Source organism: Corythoichthys intestinalis, chromosome 8 (genome assembly GCF_030265065.1).
Source record: "Corythoichthys intestinalis isolate RoL2023-P3 chromosome 8, ASM3026506v1, whole genome shotgun sequence".
NCBI classification, from domain to species: domain Eukaryota; kingdom Metazoa; phylum Chordata; class Actinopteri; order Syngnathiformes; family Syngnathidae; genus Corythoichthys; species Corythoichthys intestinalis.
In genome coordinates, this window is record NC_080402.1 from 44,438,835 (window position 1) to 44,459,288 (window position 20,454).

At 39.7% G+C, this 20,454-nt stretch overlaps 2 protein-coding genes across 2 annotated transcripts; one reads left to right on the plus strand and one right to left on the minus strand.

Annotated features, from left to right (window-relative positions):
• The first annotated feature begins 3,629 nt into the window (after positions 1 to 3,629).
• Positions 3,630 to 16,758, plus strand: abcg2b (ATP-binding cassette, sub-family G (WHITE), member 2b). Its single transcript, XM_057843572.1, has 15 exons — positions 3,630 to 3,781; positions 4,531 to 4,590; positions 8,248 to 8,365; positions 8,439 to 8,594; positions 8,973 to 9,130; positions 9,210 to 9,361; positions 9,437 to 9,529; positions 10,164 to 10,315; positions 10,725 to 10,876; positions 11,060 to 11,149; positions 11,244 to 11,368; positions 13,544 to 13,698; positions 13,775 to 13,864; positions 14,230 to 14,282; positions 14,354 to 16,758. Exons 1-15 carry the CDS (start codon positions 3,630 to 3,632, stop codon positions 14,499 to 14,501), a joined length of 1,854 nt encoding a protein of 617 aa, XP_057699555.1. The 3' UTR covers positions 14,502 to 16,758.
• LOC130920393 (proline-rich protein 18) lies at positions 14,535 to 20,344 on the minus strand. The gene is made up of 2 exons (XM_057843574.1): positions 19,139 to 20,344; positions 14,535 to 18,392 (listed from the first exon to the last, which is right to left on the minus strand). Exons 1-2 carry the CDS (start codon positions 19,649 to 19,651, stop codon positions 17,970 to 17,972), a joined length of 936 nt encoding a protein of 311 aa, XP_057699557.1. The 5' UTR covers positions 19,652 to 20,344; the 3' UTR covers positions 14,535 to 17,969.
• Between the last annotated feature and the right edge of the window lie 110 nt (positions 20,345 to 20,454).

Genomic DNA, 20,454 nt, shown 5'->3' on the forward strand with positions numbered 1-20,454 from the left:
CTGCTTTCTCCCCAGATGCCGCAAATTTCCAAAGTTTCTAAAAAAAAAATTTTTACGCCAGGGGCGTGATTTGCTCGTCCAGCTTTTCAGTGCATCAACGAATCTCCGACTCTTTCAAATGACGTTAAATTTTTATAAGCAACATGCAATTCTTGGGATTTGTTTTGTAAATGAATTTATACATATTATTAATTTATTTTATAGTGTAATGTCTGTAACTACGCACCGTCCCTTTAAGCGACGCTGGGACTGGAGAGCTGTGAGGTAGTAGGAAGCGAGGGGAGACGGGCGAGAAGCTAAAGTTAGTGGTCGAATGTGGTGGCAGTCCGCTGCTATTTTGTTTATTGTTGCCACAATAAAGTGGAGAAAGCCATCAACGACTCCTCTCCTTCTTTCCCCCCATTTGGGGCTATAACAATACATTTTTAAAAAACTTCTTTATTATTTTCTATACACGAGAGGTGCCGGATCTGCCCAAATAGGTTGCCCAAATCTGCAAGATCTGCCAAAATCAAGAGGTCCCGGATCTTGTTCCGGCAGGATCCGGCACAAATTAACCCTTGGTTAAACCCGTATGTTTACGTGAAGTTCAGCTGCATTGCTTTCTTACAGAAGCAGCTTCCTTGCTTTAATTACATCTAGCATTTTAGCGCCTCACAACGTGTGGAGCTATGAACTGCATGTAACTTTTGATATGTAGGTACATGGTCGAATAAAAAAATAATAATTCCAAAAATGACATCACATAAAATTGCGTTAGATGCACTGTAATCTTTATTCTTTTTTCTTAATTTAGCTATTCTGATGTGTTTTGAATCATTTCCTCTTGACAGGTGGATTTACTTCTGCTTTTGACATCTCAATACAAAACATTTTCCCAGAATGCACTTTTGAATCGGTTCAGAAACATATTGTCAAAGTTTAAACAACAACAACATACAAAAACATAAAATTTGAAAAAAGGATAAGCCCTGAAAAAATAGCCAATAATTGACTACCCCAAAAAGTGCACTTTTGTGTATATAGGCTGGCTAAGATTCCTGATGCGTGTTCAGAATGTTTTCTGGTGCTCCCTGGCCCAAAAGGGTTTGTTAGGCAACTTTGGAAAAAAAAAGGGGGAAGGTCTGGACCTGAAAAAAGTGCCAAAAATTAAGTACGCTTTTTGGGGCATATTTGGGCTGTACCAAAAGTCGTTATGCGTGTTTGGAATGTTTTCTGGCGCTCCATGATTGGACATTAATAATAATAGTAATAATAATAATGATAATAACACAATTTAGAGTATACACAGATTGGAAATAAAGTGAATACTGTAAGGGACTAGCGGCAAGTGGTGATGTAGATGTAATATAGGAGTGCGTGTATATGACAATTTACAGTACTCAGACTAGAAGGCAGATGGCTCACTTGATATGATAGTGTCAGAAGTGGGTAGCGTAGCCAAATATTTTACTCAAGTAAGAGTAGTGTTACTTCAAAATAATATTACTGAAGTAAAAGTAGTCATCCAAAAAATGTACTCAAGAGTCAAATACAAGCAAAAAGTATTTGGTGAAAAGAATACTCAAGTAATGAGTAACATTGTGAGTAACTGCTTACATTTTTTTTTTTTTAAACAATGTTTTTTTTTTTCAACACAAAGTTATCTATATGAAATGTTGTTATAATGATACTGAACAATAACCCATTACATAACCACATTAAGCCAAAGAAATACAAAATAAAAGAAATAAAAATCATTGAATTCAGCAGGAGAAAAAAAATACAGAAATTAAGCATTATTCGTCTAATGAGCATGAGTACCCTCTAGTAGAGAAATTGGTTCCTAGTTTGAATAGTGAATAGTTCCTTTATAGTTACTATTATGAAATTAAAAGGATCATATCTCTGTTTTTCCGTGTTCAATCAGCGCCAAATAAAAACTGGGAGAGAGGTTTCAATCCACGCTTCGAGTCATAGTGAGGGCAGCACTCTATTTCAAATACTTCATTTTTACGGCGCTTTAAACACGCCACGTGATTGAACAGGCTGGCGTGATCATAGAACGGCAAGATTGCATCTGATCTGTGTTGTTACGGGTGCGTGAGCAGTCATTTCCAGCATCTGTGGCCGCTCCACCCGTCCGTCGTCCAACCTGTAATTTGACTAAAAACACGCACACCTGCCCAAGGTGGGCCAGGTCTTAGGAGGGAGGGGCAGAGGCCCTAACAGGTATAATGGAGTTATGTGATTATATTTGCTACGTCTCATTGGTTTAAATATGGAGAGCTACACTTGTCCTCGCTGGCAAAAAAATAAAAAAATCTATTAGGTGGAAAAATGTAAAAACTCTTGTGTAGCCCAAAGTAGCAGAGTAAGAGTAGCTTTTTTTCTTCACAAATTTACTCAGGTAAAGTAACATAAATGGCTTCGTAAAACTACTCTTAGAAGTAAATTTTTCTCAAAAAGTTAAAATAATCCAGCTGTTTCAGGTTTTTTGCAATAAACTTTGCAGAACAAAGAGAAAATGTCCAACGACAGCAAAAAGGCACATAAATCACAACCAATATAGCCAAATTTATTACTTTAGATTATTTTTCTGTGTAAAATTATTCATGTAAAACAAAATACTCAAATTCCATACACTGATTTCAACTTTTTGACCCCTGAGCTAATGGAGAGGCACTGTTTCAGTGAGTAGCTTCATCTAGTGTTGAGGAGGTGAAGTGCAACAGAATGTAGGTTGAACGCAAGCCTCTAATGCGGGCTATATCCAATGATGTTTTCATAATTTGCTGCAGGCCAATAATAACAGTGTAGTGGGATGCAGTGTAGTGGCACACAGGCCTGAATTTGACCAAGTGGGATATTCCGGCAATGAAACTTTTCTTTTATTGAAAACTTTAATGTCCAGCTGACACCTCGGTTACGTGGCGGCCTTGTGTAGACAAGAATTTGGTCATACAGGTAAAGGGACTTTGCAATAAGTGTCAGAAATTTTAACTGATTGAATACCATTGACAGTGGTCGAAGTCAAAATATTTTGAATTCGGATGGCTAGAATTGAATGATCATATTTCAGTGCCAATGTGAGCAATAGACATCCAATCCTTTTGTAGTGAGAGAGTGCTGCAGCACATGTACTCAATAAGCAGAGAAATAGAATTCAGTGTAATAAAGAAGAGGAGATCATTTTTTGATTAAAAAAGCAACTGAACAAATCATAACTGTTTTAAAGCAAGGAAAACTTTAATAATTAATTATAGTTGATCCATAGGGCCCCTGGAAACATGCAATGGCCTGTGTTTGCTTTATAAAACCACAAGTACCATCCAGTCCAAGGTTTCAATATAAAGTACATAAAACTGCTACACCAACACAAACCGTACAAGCACGTCTATATTGTTAAATTAATACAGCTGAACGTTTATGGTCATATGTTATCAGGAGCAACTATCAAGATCTTGGCTGCAATTGATGAGATTAGATGTTGAGTGCACCGAAAGTTCAAGCCCACGGCTGGTCTTTTTTTTTTTTTTTCTTGTCTGAGCGTGAGAGTCCAAAGATTAAATGATTTTATTGCTTGTTGCACGTTTCTATCTTCCCCATGAAAACTTAAACGCTGTCATTTATATTTTTACATTTTCATCATGACCAAGGGACAGCAGGTCGTGGTTGACTTGGAAAACAACTTCCAGAAAGGTGGACCCACAGTGACCTTCAGCAACCTGCACTACTGCGTCCAGGAGAGCAGATGTTGTCGAAAGAAATGTCCAGAAAAGTACATCTTGAAAGATGTCAGGTAGGAGACAAACCTTTCAGCGTGGTGTTGACAACAATAAATCATGTTTGTTTGTATCTTTATAAATGAAATTGACTATAATGTATGCAGTATATTCCTTGTTATTATTGTATTTAATTTAAATAAATAAATGTACTGTAGCTGTACAGATATAGTTTTACATTTGGATCCAAAACAACTATTTTGAAGTATTTTTTTTCTGTTTTTGAGAAGCGATTGCGATTACTGTACTTCATTTATAGATCTTATAAAAACGAAAAATAAGAATGGTCTCCAGTTTTCGCAGTTTTATATATACGTATACTGTATATGCATTAATAAATGAATAAATAATTAAAGTGTGACTGTATTCTTTTTTTTTTTAAATTCACAATAATTCAAAATCTTCTTCTTATATTGTTCAGAATTTTTTTTTTACATGTTATAAAATTAAATTATTTACAGTATTTCTTTTTAAATGACATAAAAGATATTTCATCTAAATATTTATTATTTATATTACATTACTTTGAGAACATATTTAAATGTTATTAATCAGTCAGTAATTTCCATTGCTTCTGTTACAAAGGGTAAATATTACATGTGTTTCAGCATTTATTTCTAAACGCAATGTCTTAAACTGGTATAACTTCAAATAAATTCATCTTAATATGTTCTAATATTAATGCTTTTGAGCTAAATAAAACAGCATTTTCTAAAGGAACGTTAATTCATTGAACGCTATTGCATTTCTGTTGTTGTTGTTGCAGCGGCATCATGAGACCTGGAATGAACGCCATCATGGGTGCCACAGGAAGCGGTAAAACATCGTAAGAAGCCCAGGATTATTTCCTATACTTGCAATTACCAACATTTGACCTTGCAAGTATGACACTTTCATCACATTCTACAAAGGTGGCAAAATTAATACAACCCGCACTTAATCCCTCTTACTTAGAGTGAAAACAAATTTTGATTAAAGTAAAAGTTCAACTCTTCTACTCAAGTAAAAGTAGAAAGTACAGATACAAGTACAACCATTTTGTATAGAAAATGACTACGCTAGACTGTACTCTGAATATTTACAGTGGTATGAAAAAGTATCTGAACCTTTTGGAATTTCTCACATTTCTGCATAAAATCACCATCCAATGTGATCTTTGTAAAAATCACACAGATGAAACAGCTTTAACTATATCCACCCAACATTTATAGCAGCGGTCTCAAACCGACTCCACAAAGGGCCGCAGTGGGTCCTGGTTTTTGTTCCAACAGATCCAGCACAAACAGTTCAACCAATGAGGTTTCTACTAACATAAGCAGCACCTGATTGCAATCAACTGATTACACTTGTAAGAAACCAGATTGGTGAAAAGGTATTTGTCTCGTTTGGTTGGAATTAAATCCAGTACCCCCTGCGGCCCTTTGAGGACCGGTTTGAGACCACTGATTTATAGGTTTGCATATTTTAATTTGGATAGTAAGCAAACAATGACAGAAGGGGGAAAAATAAGTAAGTGAACCCTCTGCCTAAGGAGACTTCAGGCTGAGTTATGCTTCTGCGACAGACCTAGGCCGTCAAGGCAGACCCAATTTACAACCCTCTGCCGTAGTCTGACGTGCAGCTCCACAAAATTCTTACTATATGTCGCGTCAACGCGTGCTGACGTGACGCAAATGGACTGTGATTGGTCCGCTCAGACTGTTGTTTCCGGTTCAGCACGAAATCACCGCCATTTACAAATATTTTTGTGCTAATGACCACCTCCACAACTGTCTTCTGCATCGCCTGTGCCTCAACATTTGTATTGTAATAGCCCCGGATGGGGGAAGAAGAAGAGGAATCGATGATGAATTTCCCCACTTTATTGTAGCAACAATAAAATAAACAAGTGACAAAATCACTGCGGACTGCTGCAACACACGACCGCTAACTTTCGCTCTCACCCCCTTCTCCCCCTATACTCGCTTCCCGCTACGTCACCGCTCTGCAGTCTGATTGCCTTTTAAAGCGACCGCGCATAATTATGGACATTACAGTATGATCAACATTTGTTGTTCAATGTTGATGAGCTGAAGATCCACGTTCAAGCGTTCCATGTCCGTTGCTATTGTTGTCTCACTGGAAGAAAACTAGAGAGGTTGACAAGGGTCCCCCCAAACTGTACAAACACAATGCCACACCCCTCTAGTGGTTTGGGGGTGAATTGCAGAGCAACGCGTTCCCTTGCCGCACAACTATCGAATTCTCATTGACGCCGTAGTTGTTATGCCGTCACCGCAACGCAGAAGTATAACTCAGGCTTTAAAGAGCAATTGAAACCAATTTTTATCAAACATTTTAAGTCAGGTGTGTGCCCAATCACTGATGAATGGTTTAAAGCTGCCAAGCCCACTAGAAAACACACTCCTGTACCTGTTGTAAGAATCGTCTTAATGAGAAGCATTGTCTGATGTGCATCATGGCTAGGCTTGCCACCCGTCCCTTGGAATACGGAATTGTTCCGTAATTAGGAATTAAAAGTTGCGTTCCGTATTGAACCAATACGGAACGCAGTTTATTCCGTATTTCGCAATTGTCCCATGGGGCGACCCCGCGCGACCCGCGGCTCCGGCAGCGCGCCCAGCCCATGCACGTCTGGCACAGACAAACACACACCTGCGCTCATGAGTGAACACTAAGCCAACAATAATGAACAAAAACGGCAGGAGATATTGAAGACAGCAAGATAGTTATCTGCCTGCCCGCTGCTGTTTGCCCTGCACTACGCTCTACTTTCGGGTTCGTTGCCTAGTTACATCGCTCGCTCTGCTCAGTGCACCGCCCCGCGCGTTTTCAAACCAAAGGTGTCTTCAACACCAAACGCTAAGGACACCCAACCTCATCCTCAAAAGAGGAAACGTCTCCAAAAAATAGTCTGGAGTGGGAAGACTTGGGTAACCCGTGGCTCGATAGAGTCACTGATGATGATTATCAAGCGAACTGCAAGGCAGGCAGGAAAGTTTTTGCACTGACTCAAGTAGGTGTAAAACAGCATGCTGCAGGGGACCTCCACAAACAGAATATAAGATCCCAGAAGAGCCTTCGTCACAATTCTTTGTACCTGAAACATCCCCTGAGCTTGATTTGGTATGTTATTATGCTCTTGTATATGGATAACATATAGGCTATATTTATATTTACCTTCATACATCTTGCATTGATGGGAGCATAGCTAGGCTATTTCAGTTGCTACTATGGTTGATTATTTTCAGGATTTTTTTTTTTTTTTTGAAACATGCATTTCTTATCAATCAATATGGAATGAATTAATGTACTCATAAAGAACATCTTATTTTGTTATGCTAACTAATGATCGTCATTTGCAATTATTCCTAATAGATTAACAGTAAATAAACACTGAATAAATGGTCCTACTGCGAATATATACTATCTATCTATTGATTAATGATTAGTGATACCAAAATTAAAGCAATAATTTGACATCATCCCACTCCTACCCTCTAAATTACTGCAGCTGAGGTGACACAGGTATAGCACACAGTGAAACGTGGCCAGAGCTACAAAAGTGCTGACTGTGGACACATGCTCAATCAGATGATTTTATGTGATTCCAAAATGGTGAAGAAAATGGCTTTGGGGAGAACAAAGCAAGAGGCACTGTTGAAACAAGTCCCGGGTCCAAAGGCAGTGGGTGGTGTGCTCAAGATGTTAACATCACCCATCCCATTCTCCATAAAGACTGATGCCTCGAAAAAATTGAGCAGGAAGATGTTTCCCCTTGCTGTCCAGTACATCAGTCCAGAGTCTGGGGTCACCAACAAAATGCTGGACTTCATAGAGAATGCAGACGAGTCAGCTGCTAGAAGTTAGCTTTCCTGGAACGTTCCCTTAAGGAATTTGGCTTGTCAATGGGTCACATGATCGGATTCAGTGCCGACAACACAAATGTTAGTTACGATATTCTTAACTTCGTTTTCACTAACCTGCAGAAAAAAAAAAAAAACAGTCTGCTGCAAGGAAACTTCCATTCCCACACAGTGCACAATACAGTTTTCTCATCTAAAAATAGATACATTTCTATGCATTAAAGGAGTTTTTGGGATGCCCCTTTTTTTTTTTTTCGCCCGTAAGGCTTTGGGCGCGTGGGGGGCGTCCCTTATTTCTATTTCTGAAAGGTGGCAACCCTAATCATGGCTCGGTCAAAAGAGCTGTGTGAAGACTTGAGGTCAAGGATTGTTGATTTGTATAAAGCTGGGAGATGATTCAAAACTATCTCTAAAAGTCTGGATGTTCATGAATCCTCATGTATTATATCAATGCACTAGATTAGGCAGAGGACGCAGTGTTTAAATAATTGGTCTAACTACTCCGTGTAAAAAAGATGTCCTTCCGCAACAATACAGGTCAAATGAATGACATGGGGAGTTGACCAAATAGCCTTTTAGTCACTTCACAATTCCCACCATTGTTGCTCGCTATGTAGGCTTCTGGATGTGATCGCCGGGAGAAAGGATCCAGCCGGACTCCGTCAAGGGAGTGTCCTGGTAGATGGGAAGACTGTGACCTCTGAACTCAGGCTAACTTCTGCTTATGTAGTCCAGGTAGGTCACGTGTCCTTTACATACATCTTTTTTTGTGTATGTGTGATGATTTCAAGGGTGATGCGATTCTCAGGATGACATTTTAATGGGAACACTGACTGTTCGAGAGAACCTACTCTTCAGCGCCAACCTTCGTCTGGATCCCAGACGACACTCATCTGCAGACAAATGTGGACGAGTGGATGCCATCCTTGACGATCTGGGACTGACTGACTGTGCAAACACCAAGGTGGGACTCGCCAGCTTCTAGGCTCCAAAAACACATTACGTGGTCGTAGAAATATTTTCAAGGATCCACATTAAGTCCTGACAGCAGTTCAACAAACCACTCATCACAAGGAAAAAATGTTATGTTGTAACAGGTGACAAAAAAGTACAACAATGCTAAAAAGATAAAATAAAATAAAGTGATTTTATGCATACAAAATAAAAATCAAATCAGAGATTTTAATTTAGGGGAAGCTCAGGTATGAAGGATGAATTTGATGACCAATTGGTTGTGTTTGCGTCATCCATAGTAGGATAACAAAACACTTTCTCTGCTGTTTAATTCAAATTTGATAATGAAGAAATACATAAAAATGATAATGTTGGTGCTTACATGCAGATCGGAACCGAGTTCCTGCGCGGTGTCTCGGGCGGTGAGAGGAAGCGTTGTAGCATTGGAATGGAACTCATCACCTCGCCTTCTCTGCTCTTCCTGGACGAGCCCACCACGGGCCTGGACTCCAACACAGCCAACTGTATCATTGGCTTACTGCACAAGTACGGTACCACCACTCACATCATGAAGCAAGATACCATGCAGAAGATCTCTTTACCCACCCTCTTCTCGTGCCTCCAGACTGTCCAGGCGAGGCAAAACGGTCATCTTCTCCATCCACCAGCCTCGCTTCTCTATCTTCAGACGCTTTGACCACCTGACACTGATGCACAAAGGCGAGGTGGTATATGCGGGAGCAGCCCAAAGTACCCTCCAATACTTCACAGACCTCGGTATACACTACCATCACACTAACAGGTATACATGTATTTTTTGTTGTTACTTTTAACATCAACACTTTGCTCCAGGTTATCAAATTGAGTCCTTTGACAACCCTGCTGACTTCTTCATGGACGTCACCAATGGAGAAGCCAAGTCAACCTTAGAGGAAATCAATACAAGTATGCAATTACAGTTTTCCCACAGTCTTTATTAAGAACAGGCGTATGTCATGGTCCTGCTTTATCTTGGCTTATAAACCTGTATTTTTATGCTTGCAGTGTGTTAAGATATGTTTCATTTGGTTATCACTCGATGGTAATGGTATTTTAAGGGTTAAGCTATAAACAATTTTTATCCTGGTGTTATTCCACACAAACAGTATAGTTTATTCATTCTATGCTTGCAAATGTTTTCCATTTTTCATATCACCTGGTGTTCTGCAATATACTGCAACTCGTACTTGCGCAAAGGTCTCACGAAGGGGATTCACAATAATGATTTTCCTGTCTGCTTGCTCAGCATGAATTTTTTTATATGTTTAGTAGAACTCAAAGATATTATGCTCTTGTACAAGAGATGGCGGGACATACTCATTTGAATTTCTGCCATCTAGTGAAAGCACATATTTTTTTCTGATCTACTGTTATTTCACTGGCAACAAATACAAATAATATTTCTGTTCATAAATAATCATTTTTGACCAATACTCCTACAGCTCAGTGATCGAGAAGGTTGAGAACTACCCTGTACTATCAGTCAATAAACAATCTTGTTCATGACGTATTATATGGTTTTCCTTTTTATCTACAACAGGTGAGCGCAAGAACCTCCTGGCAGTCAAGTATTATCAGTCACAGCTGGGTCAAAACATGCTACATGAGCTGGAGTCCATGAATCTTAGTGTCGGGGATGGGGTCAAAGCTCAGGAAGCAGCGGCTGAATACGCCACTTCCTTCCTCTACCAGGTCAGTCTTTCACTTTTGTATAGCCTTGGAATTCACATAAAACAACACCCCTGTAGTTGACAGTGGACCTCCTGTGTTTTTGGGCAGACCTTTTTTGCCAGTTTACTCATGACAGACATGTCTATCAAATCTTTATTGGCCAAAATTAGCTTTAAACGGCAACTTCAAACCACAACGGAAGACTTGCTGCTGGAAGCCTGAAAGTCATGAAACATTTTAGGGTTTTTCCTCGATCAAATGTATATTTTAACCTGAATTAACAAAATTTCATGAGTCTTTTTTGAGTATTTTTAGCCCGTTTACTTGGCTTTGGCTGTGCGTCTGATGAACCCTGTTTATTACAGTCATTGCAGTAACAAAACTTTATTGTGTGTGTCTATGGTTGTGTGTGCATGCGTGCGTGCCACAGATGCGAGTGGTGTGTGGTAGGACTGTTCTGAATACTCTGAGGAACCCGCAGACATCCTATGCTCAGCTGGCTCTCAACATTTTCTTTGCTATCCTTGTGGGCCTCATTTATTACCAAATGCCTTTAACCCTGCCCGAAGCCTTACAGAATAGGTACACTGCACATAAAACACATTAATTTTGTGTGTCTTTGATTTTAAAAAAAAGGGGGGGGGGATTTTTTTTTTTTTTTTTTTTAAACAGTAAATGTACACGGTACAGAAATCATGACTTTTTCATTTTTCGAGAAATAATTTTTAATGAATTTTTGATGTTCTTGCCATCCTCCTTGGGCAGGTTTGGCGCCTTTTTCTTTCTCATCATCAACATGGTTTTTGGGAATCTCTCCGCCGTGGAACTCTTCATCAATGAGAGGGCTATCTTCATGTGAGAAAACATTTCAAACATCTTAATTCACCTTGTTAAAAAAAAAAAAAAAAAAAAAAAAGGATTCTCATTGTTGCTTATGGTAACTGTACAGCCACGAAAACTCCAGTGGCTACTACCGCACGTCTGTCTACTTCCTATCCAAGATCTTTGCCGACCTCATCCCCAACCGCATCATCCCCATCTTAATCTTTTCATCGATTGCCTACTACATGATGGGTAACACATACACTTGTCAATTTTAGAATCGTTCTCTCCCTTGATTTATATATGTACTGTATATGTGTATACATATACAATGCTGGCCAAAGGAATTGGCACCCCTGCAATTCTGTCAGATAACGCTCAATTTCTCCCAGAAAATGATTGCAATTATAAATACCTTGGTAGTAATATATTCATTTATTTTGCTTAAAATGAAAAAGCACAAAAGAGAATGAAAACAAAAATTAAATCATTATCATTTTACAATAACTCCAAAAATGGGCCGGACCAAAGTATTGGCACCCTCAGCCTAATACTTGGTAGCACAACCTTTAGACAAAATAACTGCGAACAACCGCTTCCGGTATCCATCAATGGGTTTCTTGCCATGCTCTGCTGGAATTTTAGACCATTCTTCTTTGGCCAACTGCTCCAGGTCTCTGAGATTTGAAGGGTGCCTAATCTCCATACTGCCATTTTCAGATCTCTCCACAGGTGTTCTATGAGATTCAGGTCTGGACTCCTTGCTGGCCACTTTAGAAGTCTCATGTGCTTTCTCTCAAACAATTTTCTAGTGCTTTTTGAAGTGTGTTTTGGGTCATTGTCCTGCTGGAAGATTCATGACCTCTGAGAGAGACCCAGCTTTCTCTCACTGGGCCCTACACTATGCTGCCAAATTTGTTGGTAGTATTAAGACTTCAAGCAGTCCAGTGACAGAGGAAGCAAAGCAACCCCAAAACATCAGGGAACCTCCACCATGTTTGACTGCGGGGACCGTATTCTTTTCTTTGAAGGCATTTCCCCCCCCTGTAAACTCTATGATGATGCCTTTTCCCAAAAAGCTCTAACATTCTTCCAAAACGTTTTTGGCTGTCTCAGGTAAGTTTTGGCAAACTCCAGCCTGGCTTTTTTTATGTCTCTGTGTCAGAAGTGGGGTCTTCCTGGGTATCCTACCATAGAGTCCCTTTTCATTCAGACGCCCACAGATTGTATGGGTTAACACCAAGGTACCCTTGGACTGCAGGACACCTTGAACTTGTTTGGATGTTAGTCGAGGTTCTTTATCCAACATCCGTACAATCTTTCATTGAAATCTCTCGTCAATTTTCCTTTCTTGTCCACATCTAGGGAGGTTAGCCACAGTGCCATGGGCTTTACACTTATTGAAGGCACTGCACACAGGAACATTCAGGTCTTTGGAGATGGTCTTGTAGCCTTGAGATTGCCCATGCTTCCTCACAATTTTGCCTCTCAAGTCCTCAGACAGTTCTTCGCTCTTCTTTCTTATTGCTCAATGTGGTACACACAAGGACACAGGACAGAGGTTGAGTAAACTTTAATCCCTTTTAACTGGCTGCAAATGTGATTTAGTTATTGCCACCACCTGTTATGTGCCACAGGTAAGAAACTGGTGCTGTTTATTACACAAATTAGAGAAGCATCACATGATTTTTCAAAGGGTGCAAATACTTTTGTCCGGCCAATTTTTGGAGTTTTTGTGTAAAATGATAATAATTTAAATTTTTTTTTTTCATTCTCTTTTGTGTTTTTTCATTGCAAGCAAAATAAATAAGGATATTATTACCAAAGCATTTGTAATTGCAATCATTTTCTGGGAGAAACTGAGCATTATCTGACAAAATTGCAGGGGTGCCAATACTTTTGGCCAGCACTATACAAATAAATTGATTTTAACAAGCTGATTTTGAAAGCTGAGACCTGAATGTGGAAAATATATTGAATAAAATTTTTAGTGGGATAAAAAGTGGTAGGAGTTTCAGACCATACACGGGTTCTGTGTCCCAGAGATGAACGTGCTTTTGTCTAAAATATGCATATTAAGCCAAAAACAAAAGATCATTTGTAGATGCTGTCTGAAGCTGTGCAATGAATACTTAAGTGTATCACTTTATAGTCGAATGGGTACCAATGATCTGAAAAGGTAGGAAAAAAATCTATTCTCCCACAAAGAAAGCCACATTACAGTTAGCAAATACACACAGTGACAAAGACTTTCATTTTTTGAGACATGTGGTCATGTTCCAAAATATTAGATGAAGTTCTACCCCCCCCCCCCTTTATCATTCTGGCATTGAGCAAATTGACCCGAATAGAAGACATGATGGGAAAAAGTGTGTCTTGTTTAGTATAATGTACTGTATGTAAACATCTGGTTTCAATTGTATGCAGGGCTGAAGTCGGCATTGACAGCCTTCCTGTGCTTTGCGCTGACCATGTCTATGGTCAGCCTAGCAGGGGTTAGCTTGGCCTTCCTGGTCTCAGCCAGCGTGTCGTCCTTCGCTATGGCTAACATCCTCATTGCACTACCCTTTGTCTTCATGATGGTTCGGTCATTGTTCTCCATTGCTCCTTGGTGGCATGTTAACTTTTTGCTTTTACAGGGTTTGTCCCTTTGTGCAGGTGTTTGGCGGTTACCTGGTCAACCTTAATGCCATGCTGAGCTGGCTCTCTTGGCTCAAATGGATCAGCATCTTCAGATATGGACTCAATGTAAGGATTTTCCCCACATAAGGCCTCCAATACATGTTTTATTTACCCAATATACTAGTACATGCTCTGTTAAAATGTGAGGTGCCTAAACTTGCTCGACGCTAGATAGGTAGGTAGGCCGGTAGGTCAGTAGGTAGGTAGTTAGGTAAAAACATTATTTATCTCCCAAGGGAAAAATTCAGATGTCCAGCAGTAAACACATTCATTTGTGTATGTATACTCAAATGTGGATCCATGTCTGTTACATACGTAGTGTGAGTAATGAGAAATACAGTTTTTATGGGAAATGTTCGTGTGAACTGTCCATAGATTATCCTTTGAGGAGTAATAATTGAAATGCAATGTCTCTTTTTTTTCTCTTCAAGGCTGCATTCATCAATGAGATGACAGGACAGTTTTTCTATGCCAACAACACCATGTGAGGAGAACCACAACTGTGTATAATTAGAACTGAACAACCGAAATTAATGATTAATGTGTGTCCTGCAGTGTCCCGGGTGAGTTGTTTCTCTTAAGCCAGGACATCGACTACTCCACATGGGGCTTCTGGCAGAACCAGGTTGCACTTCTAGGGATCATAGTGATCTGCATGGTCCTTGCATACATCCAGTTGCGTAGGATCAACCGATGGAAGTGATGCATTAGGTCCCATGCAAATATTTTTTTATTTTAGCATCCCAAAAACCCCTTCAGTAAAACCTTGTAGGAAGTTTGAAAAAACATACAAGATACCCATTAACACAAAATTGTGCTGGCATGTCATAATAACCGGACAAAGTACAAATAAGTCTTAAAGATGAAGCCTGAAATTAAACAGGCAGCTAATTTTATTAAAGCAACCATTTTTGGGGTTTATTTCATGGTATTTCAGGCTCTGTACTTATGTGTTACATCCTAAAAGTACTATTATAGTAGCTTGTACAATGTTATACTATAGTGGTTCTAAAAAAACAGAGAAAAATCCCATCGGTGTCTCTTACATACTTGGCTGATAAAAATAAGTCTGGTTCTGAAAAGGGGACTCAGTATTCAGGCAGTGTTAGCCACCAACACCAGTTTTGTTTTTCCGACATGAATTTGATGGATGTGTTTGTCAAAATAGGATGCACAAATACTGCAAGTGTAAAGGACCAATGCCTGAATTGAACAGAAAGTCAGCAATTTTGGGTAAATTTAGACCTAATCCTAGGGAATTTGCGCCAACAAGTCCCAAACAGTAGCAGGTATAACAGTGGGATTGTCAAACCTAAATTGCAAATTTTTTTTTTGCCTTCATCTTCTGATCAGCTTTCATTTTATTATTTATTTCATCTTAAACCAATAGGCACCATATTATGTTATCGTATGTGTAAATGTGTAGTGGATGATCGTTTACTGTAATTTCTTGACCACACGTGTCTTAACATTTGACTGCACAGTGGATAATCCACCGTTTTAAGATCACACAGTTCAGGCACGAGGCAGGTGAGTGTGCAGTAATCCAGTGTCTAAGACTTTTTACAAAGCTACTTAGAGCGACGGAAGCCAAATTAGTTTCTCAACCGGCCACATACGATGGTCCAATTCCTCCGCCTGATTTGGTTGTCTAGGTGGGGTTGTGGGACCACTTTCGGGTCCAGAAGTGGTTGCCCCAATGGTGGGCACGCTGGCTCAGCTTCCCTCGAGATTGGCAGTGGTGGTGTCAGTCCTTTCCTCTGTTGCCTGTGCAGCAGTTCTGTACACCACAAGACTAACATGCATGTAAGACTAGGCACACTTATTAAAGCCCCTTTCAGACATACAGTACGCTGACCTCTGGTTAAATCCTGGGATTTTAAACGGGTAGTCCTTATGTCTGAAAGCAGTTTCTCGGGTCGACTGACAGACATTAAACGGGTCGAATCCTAGTATAACGTCCGGGACTTAACAGGGACGCGGCATGTATTAAAGCAGCCGGTTAATTCTAGGGTCACAGCGCAAAGACTTTTGATATTTATATATCATGGCGGGTCGATCGTCATTTCCTAGTTCTAGAAGAAAAGTGGTAAACATCCCGATTATAAACGTGGCAAACTGGAAATAGCTAAATTAAACTGGAAACATAACAAAATCTAATTGCTACTGGATCTTAGAGCCGAGGAAGAGACAGTCCATCATCCATCTTTGGAAATGTGTGGTTTATTTTGCTGCTGATGCCATCCAAAAATGATATTATGTCAGGTTTATAAATCCCGTAACCCGCCCTCCCCGCACAGAGAGTGCCGGGTCGCCAACATGGTACAAGTCTGGAAGTTTCCAACCCGGGTAATTCCCGGTGCATCTCCTTATGTCTGAAAGCCAGGAGACTGGTAAATCCCGCATCACATTACACGGGAATTTTGCGGAATATAAGTCTGAAAGGGGCTTAATAGGCATCACTTGACATATTGGGATGACAGAGTGAATATTAGGGTGTCAACACACTTATCCTTACAGATGTTTGGTCTCAGTATGTGCTCTTTACTACAAATCAATAGCACTGCTTGCACACTCACCCTGCCCTGGCCTACAGCAGTCTTTTCAGTCCTTCCATTCCTTGTCCTATCAGTTAGTATCCCTTACTCACTATGGAGCTTTGTAACATTGCTTATAGTTAGATAGCATACATAGTCAATCATATTTCAGTATCCCTAATCCCCATGTTCATTCTTTTTTTTTTGTTCCCTTGGACCCTTTTTGGGCAAGCTCCATTTGTGAATAAACGCAAGACTACACAAATCAAAACCACTACCCCAACTCCCGGCACAGTAGAACTATTCCACCGTTAAACATCATTCAAATCTATCATTCTCCTTCAAGTCTACCAATCTGCCACCGTTGATTCTGTGTCGAAGTATCTGTAACATTTAAAAAAAAAAAAAAAAAACATCTTTTCAAAGCCCTTATTTATGGATTGTTCAAAAATAATCAGAAATTACATATTATTCGCATGAGTGTTTTTTTTTATTTTTTTTTTTAGGTATGATATTTTAGATCCAAAACATAAAATTAGTTTAGGATAAAAAGAAAGAAGTTATGAGATCTGTTCAGTAATGAAAAGACCGCTGATATTTTTGTTGGATTAAATCTGAATGTGTTCACCACAACGTGCTTTATATTCTTGCACCTCCTCATCAACTGTCTTATGTGTTTTGTGACAAATTCATAATAAATGAAAGTAATCATTATTTATTTCTCTCTGAATTATGTATTTTTCATTTATAGTAAATATTGACTTATCAAAACTGTGGAAAATTGCTTGGTTGTGAAACATATTTCATTCGTAATTAACTGCAATGTAGTAAAGAGTATTAATTGAAGTTGTTGCTGGGGAAAATGTTATCGCTACTTAAATGTACAGGAAGCATATGATAAACATCCAGGATATGTGTTGTTAAATACCAGAAAGCGGTTCTGAAAAAAGTCTATTCATTTTAAAGACAGAATTTATGCCTGAATATGGTAAGCAAGATCTGCTTTAAATGTTGAAATGTGCAAATACAGAACAGAAAACAAAACAAAAAAAAAAACTAGAAAGGCACCAGGTCTACATGAAATTTACTACACCATTGAAAGTGTCCAACACAATCTCATTCTGCACATATGACCAATCATTGATTTATAGAATTATGAGAGTTTTATTCAATGACATCAGCAGTTCGTGGACTTACGTCAACATTATGTAGTTTTGTCATTGGGTTTTTGTCATTTTTCCCAGTTCTTAATTCAACAACATAGAACCAAACTCTCTGGGCGATTGATTGCTAAAAGATTATCCCCATGCAACGACCTTATGTGGTGACAGTATGGCTTCAAAAAAGGCTTTCAAGTATGGGTTTGCGTTTTTAAAACTATAGTATGAAACAAAAGGTTCGGTTTAAAACTGGTTTCAAGACAGAACTGAAGTTAAAAATGAACGTTCACGTTTCAAGACAATTTCTTAATAGCCTGTCAACTAGAGTATGATTTTTATCTTTGGGTTTGAAATGAACTGTACATTTTGCTGTTTTCATCCACAGCAGCCTACATAATCCCTCAGTTTCCATGTTCCACAGATAAGATGCTGTTGTCAAGGTTTGAAGACGAGGGTAAAGTTCCAAGGTAGGATTCAGAAGCTCTTCACGCTAGTGGTCTTCCTGTGTGCCACCGTAACAGGGGTGTTGTCCAGTCCCCGAAGCCACTCGGTGCACTTGAGAACCACACGTTCATCCACCCCAGTGCCTCGTTCTCCATCATCCTCATACTCTACATCATCGTAGCGGTGCCGCTCGTTCAGCAGGGACACCTTTACCATGGAGCTCACGTCACAGCGAGTCCTGGCGGGGGCCCCTGCCCGGCAGTGAGGCCGTAGGGACGGGGAGGGGGCCGGGTACTGACCCCTCCTGGCTCGTCTGGAATCCGGGAAGCTTCCAGAAATATTGTTGTTATTGTTGTTGCGCCTCTGGAGCAGCAGGACAGCCTCGGGGGTCAGGGTCAGAGTGAACCGCGTTTCCTCTGGGCGGGCTTTGATTCGGGCTGTCACTGGACGGGTCTGAATGAGAATTATAGCAAAAGGGTTTAAAGACAGAATTATGCTTTCAAATTTTTGGTTAAGAGTTTCAAATTATGACTGACTTTTCCAGGGTTAAGGTTCCAAAATCAAAGATAGGATTTCAAAGTGTGATTTCCAACTTGGGCTAGAGTTTTAAAACTGGGTTACACAGATTTTCAAATTTAGGTTTCAAACTAGGATTTTTTAGTTCTTTTTGGGTAAGGTTCTATTTAATTAAGGTTTGGAATGCCATTTTGAGACATTTTTAGTTGGCTTCAAAGTAACATTAGGCAGAAAAAGCAACATTAGGGTTTGAAAGAATGGTTAGGTTTAAGTGACAACTTTAAGCCAGGGTGAAGTTTTCAAAGTAGGGTTTGGGTAGTGATTAAAAACAGGATCAGGGTTTTAAATTATGATCCAAAGCCTGGGTCAGGACTACAATGTAGGGTTTCAACCTGGGTTTTCATTTCAAGACAAGATTGAACTTTAAAAGTTGGGTTTCCAAACACAGACATGGGTTTCAAAGTAGAGTTCCCAGCCAAAGTTAGGATTTTAGGTGAATGTTTCAAGCCCATTAAGGCTCAAAGTCAAGGCAGGGTTTTTAGCAACATTTAAGGAATCAAAGCATGGTTTTAAACCAGTGTTAGGGCTTCAAATTTAATTTTCTACTTAGAATTAGAATTACACAGCAAAGTTGTCCAAACCTGGGTTGGACTTTCAAAGTAGTTTCAAAGCAGGGTACTGACCTGGCGTGTTTTGGACAAGGACTCCCCGGAGCTGGAGGCCGGTAGACTCTCTGGAGGCCTCCTGGGCAAGGGTCCCTTTTTCCTGGTCTCTGGTAGCCCTCTGGCAGCAGTGGGCAGGTGGCTCCGTGGTGGACTCTTCTTGCCCAGCTGCTTGAGGTTGGACGCCAGGCGCTCCTTCACTGATGTGCCATCTTTGGAGGGCCCTGCCTTTTCCATCTTGCTGCCCGACCCTGTCAATGACACAGGGGGAATGAAGGGCATCTTGGACACACAAAGGAACAAGTAGGCCAGGAGTTCAGTCTTCCGTTGGAACTTCAGGAATCGTCTGGCGAAGAAGGAGACCAGGTGCCTGTGAGCATCCCAGGCCATGCAGGAGGGCGCACTCGGATGGACTACTAGACTGCACTGGTGCACACACACTTTACGTGGGGTCAACTTATGACTGCATACGCTAATGATGCCCAGGCTCAGCTCGCCGTAAATAGACTTGACCTTGTAATCCGCCCCAGCCATCGTGATCCAATGATGGCACGTTTGCAGTGTTGAAGTTCATGGGAAACATCAAGGCTGTAAGTCCACATACACGTCATATGGAAAGGTTGCATATAGGTGATTCTCCTCCCCAAGAACAACAAGATCAAAATAAGAAATAGAGCCCTCCCTCCAAGTGGTCTAACGATAATTTCAAGCCAATGATAGTTTCAAATTCGGGCGATACGATTCAATTAGTTTCAAACAAGGGATAGAATTTCCAAATATAGTTGCAAGGCAGAATTAGAATTACAAGTTATTGTTTTACGAAACTGACCTGGCATGGCAAAATTATTTAGAAGTCACAGATAGTTTGAGATAAAAAGGCATATATATGAATATTTCACATCAAAACTACTCATTAAATCTTCTTTGAACCTCTATGATCTATTCAAAATGTCATTATCAAAAAATAAACATAGTGAAGTACTCAAAAATTGAATTTTGCAAAAGGTGCTACTAATCCAAGAAGAGGTCGGAAATGATCAGAGCCTCACTAACATGCTTGCTGCTCTGGACAAGTAAAGGGCTTTGTAAAAATATAAGTGCTTTTGTCAGCCTTTTCCCTTAATTTTGGAAATAAAAGATGCATGGACCATTTAAATTTTCTAAGTTTGTAAATCAGTGAAATGTATTTTTTAAATAAGGAAAGTGGTATTAGAATAGATGGATGGGTGGATTTTTAAAACAAGGATAAGCTTTAAACCAAGTATAAGGGTTCTCAAGTATGATTTTAAAATGAGCTTAGTGTTTCAAGCCAAGGATCGGTTTTTAAATGTAGTGTT

Bases quoted from the DNA above. Each gene is read 5' to 3' on its own strand.
- abcg2b (XM_057843572.1), top strand. From the start codon at position 3,630: ATGACCAAGGGACAGCAGGTCGTGGTTGACTTGGAAAACAACTTCCAG. The intron at 9,530-10,163 runs GTATGCAATTAC...TATCTACAACAG, and splicing joins CTTAGAGGAAATCAATACAA to GTGAGCGCAAGAACCTCCTG. The intron at 10,316-10,724 runs GTCAGTCTTTCA...TGCGTGCCACAG, and splicing joins CCACTTCCTTCCTCTACCAG to ATGCGAGTGGTGTGTGGTAG.
- LOC130920393 (XM_057843574.1), bottom strand. From the start codon at position 19,651: ATGGCTGGGGCGGATTACAAGGTCAAGTCTATTTACGGCGAGCTGAGC. The intron at 18,393-19,138 runs GTCAGTACCCTG...ATTCTCATTCAG, and splicing joins CCTTGTCCAAAACACGCCAG to ACCCGTCCAGTGACAGCCCG.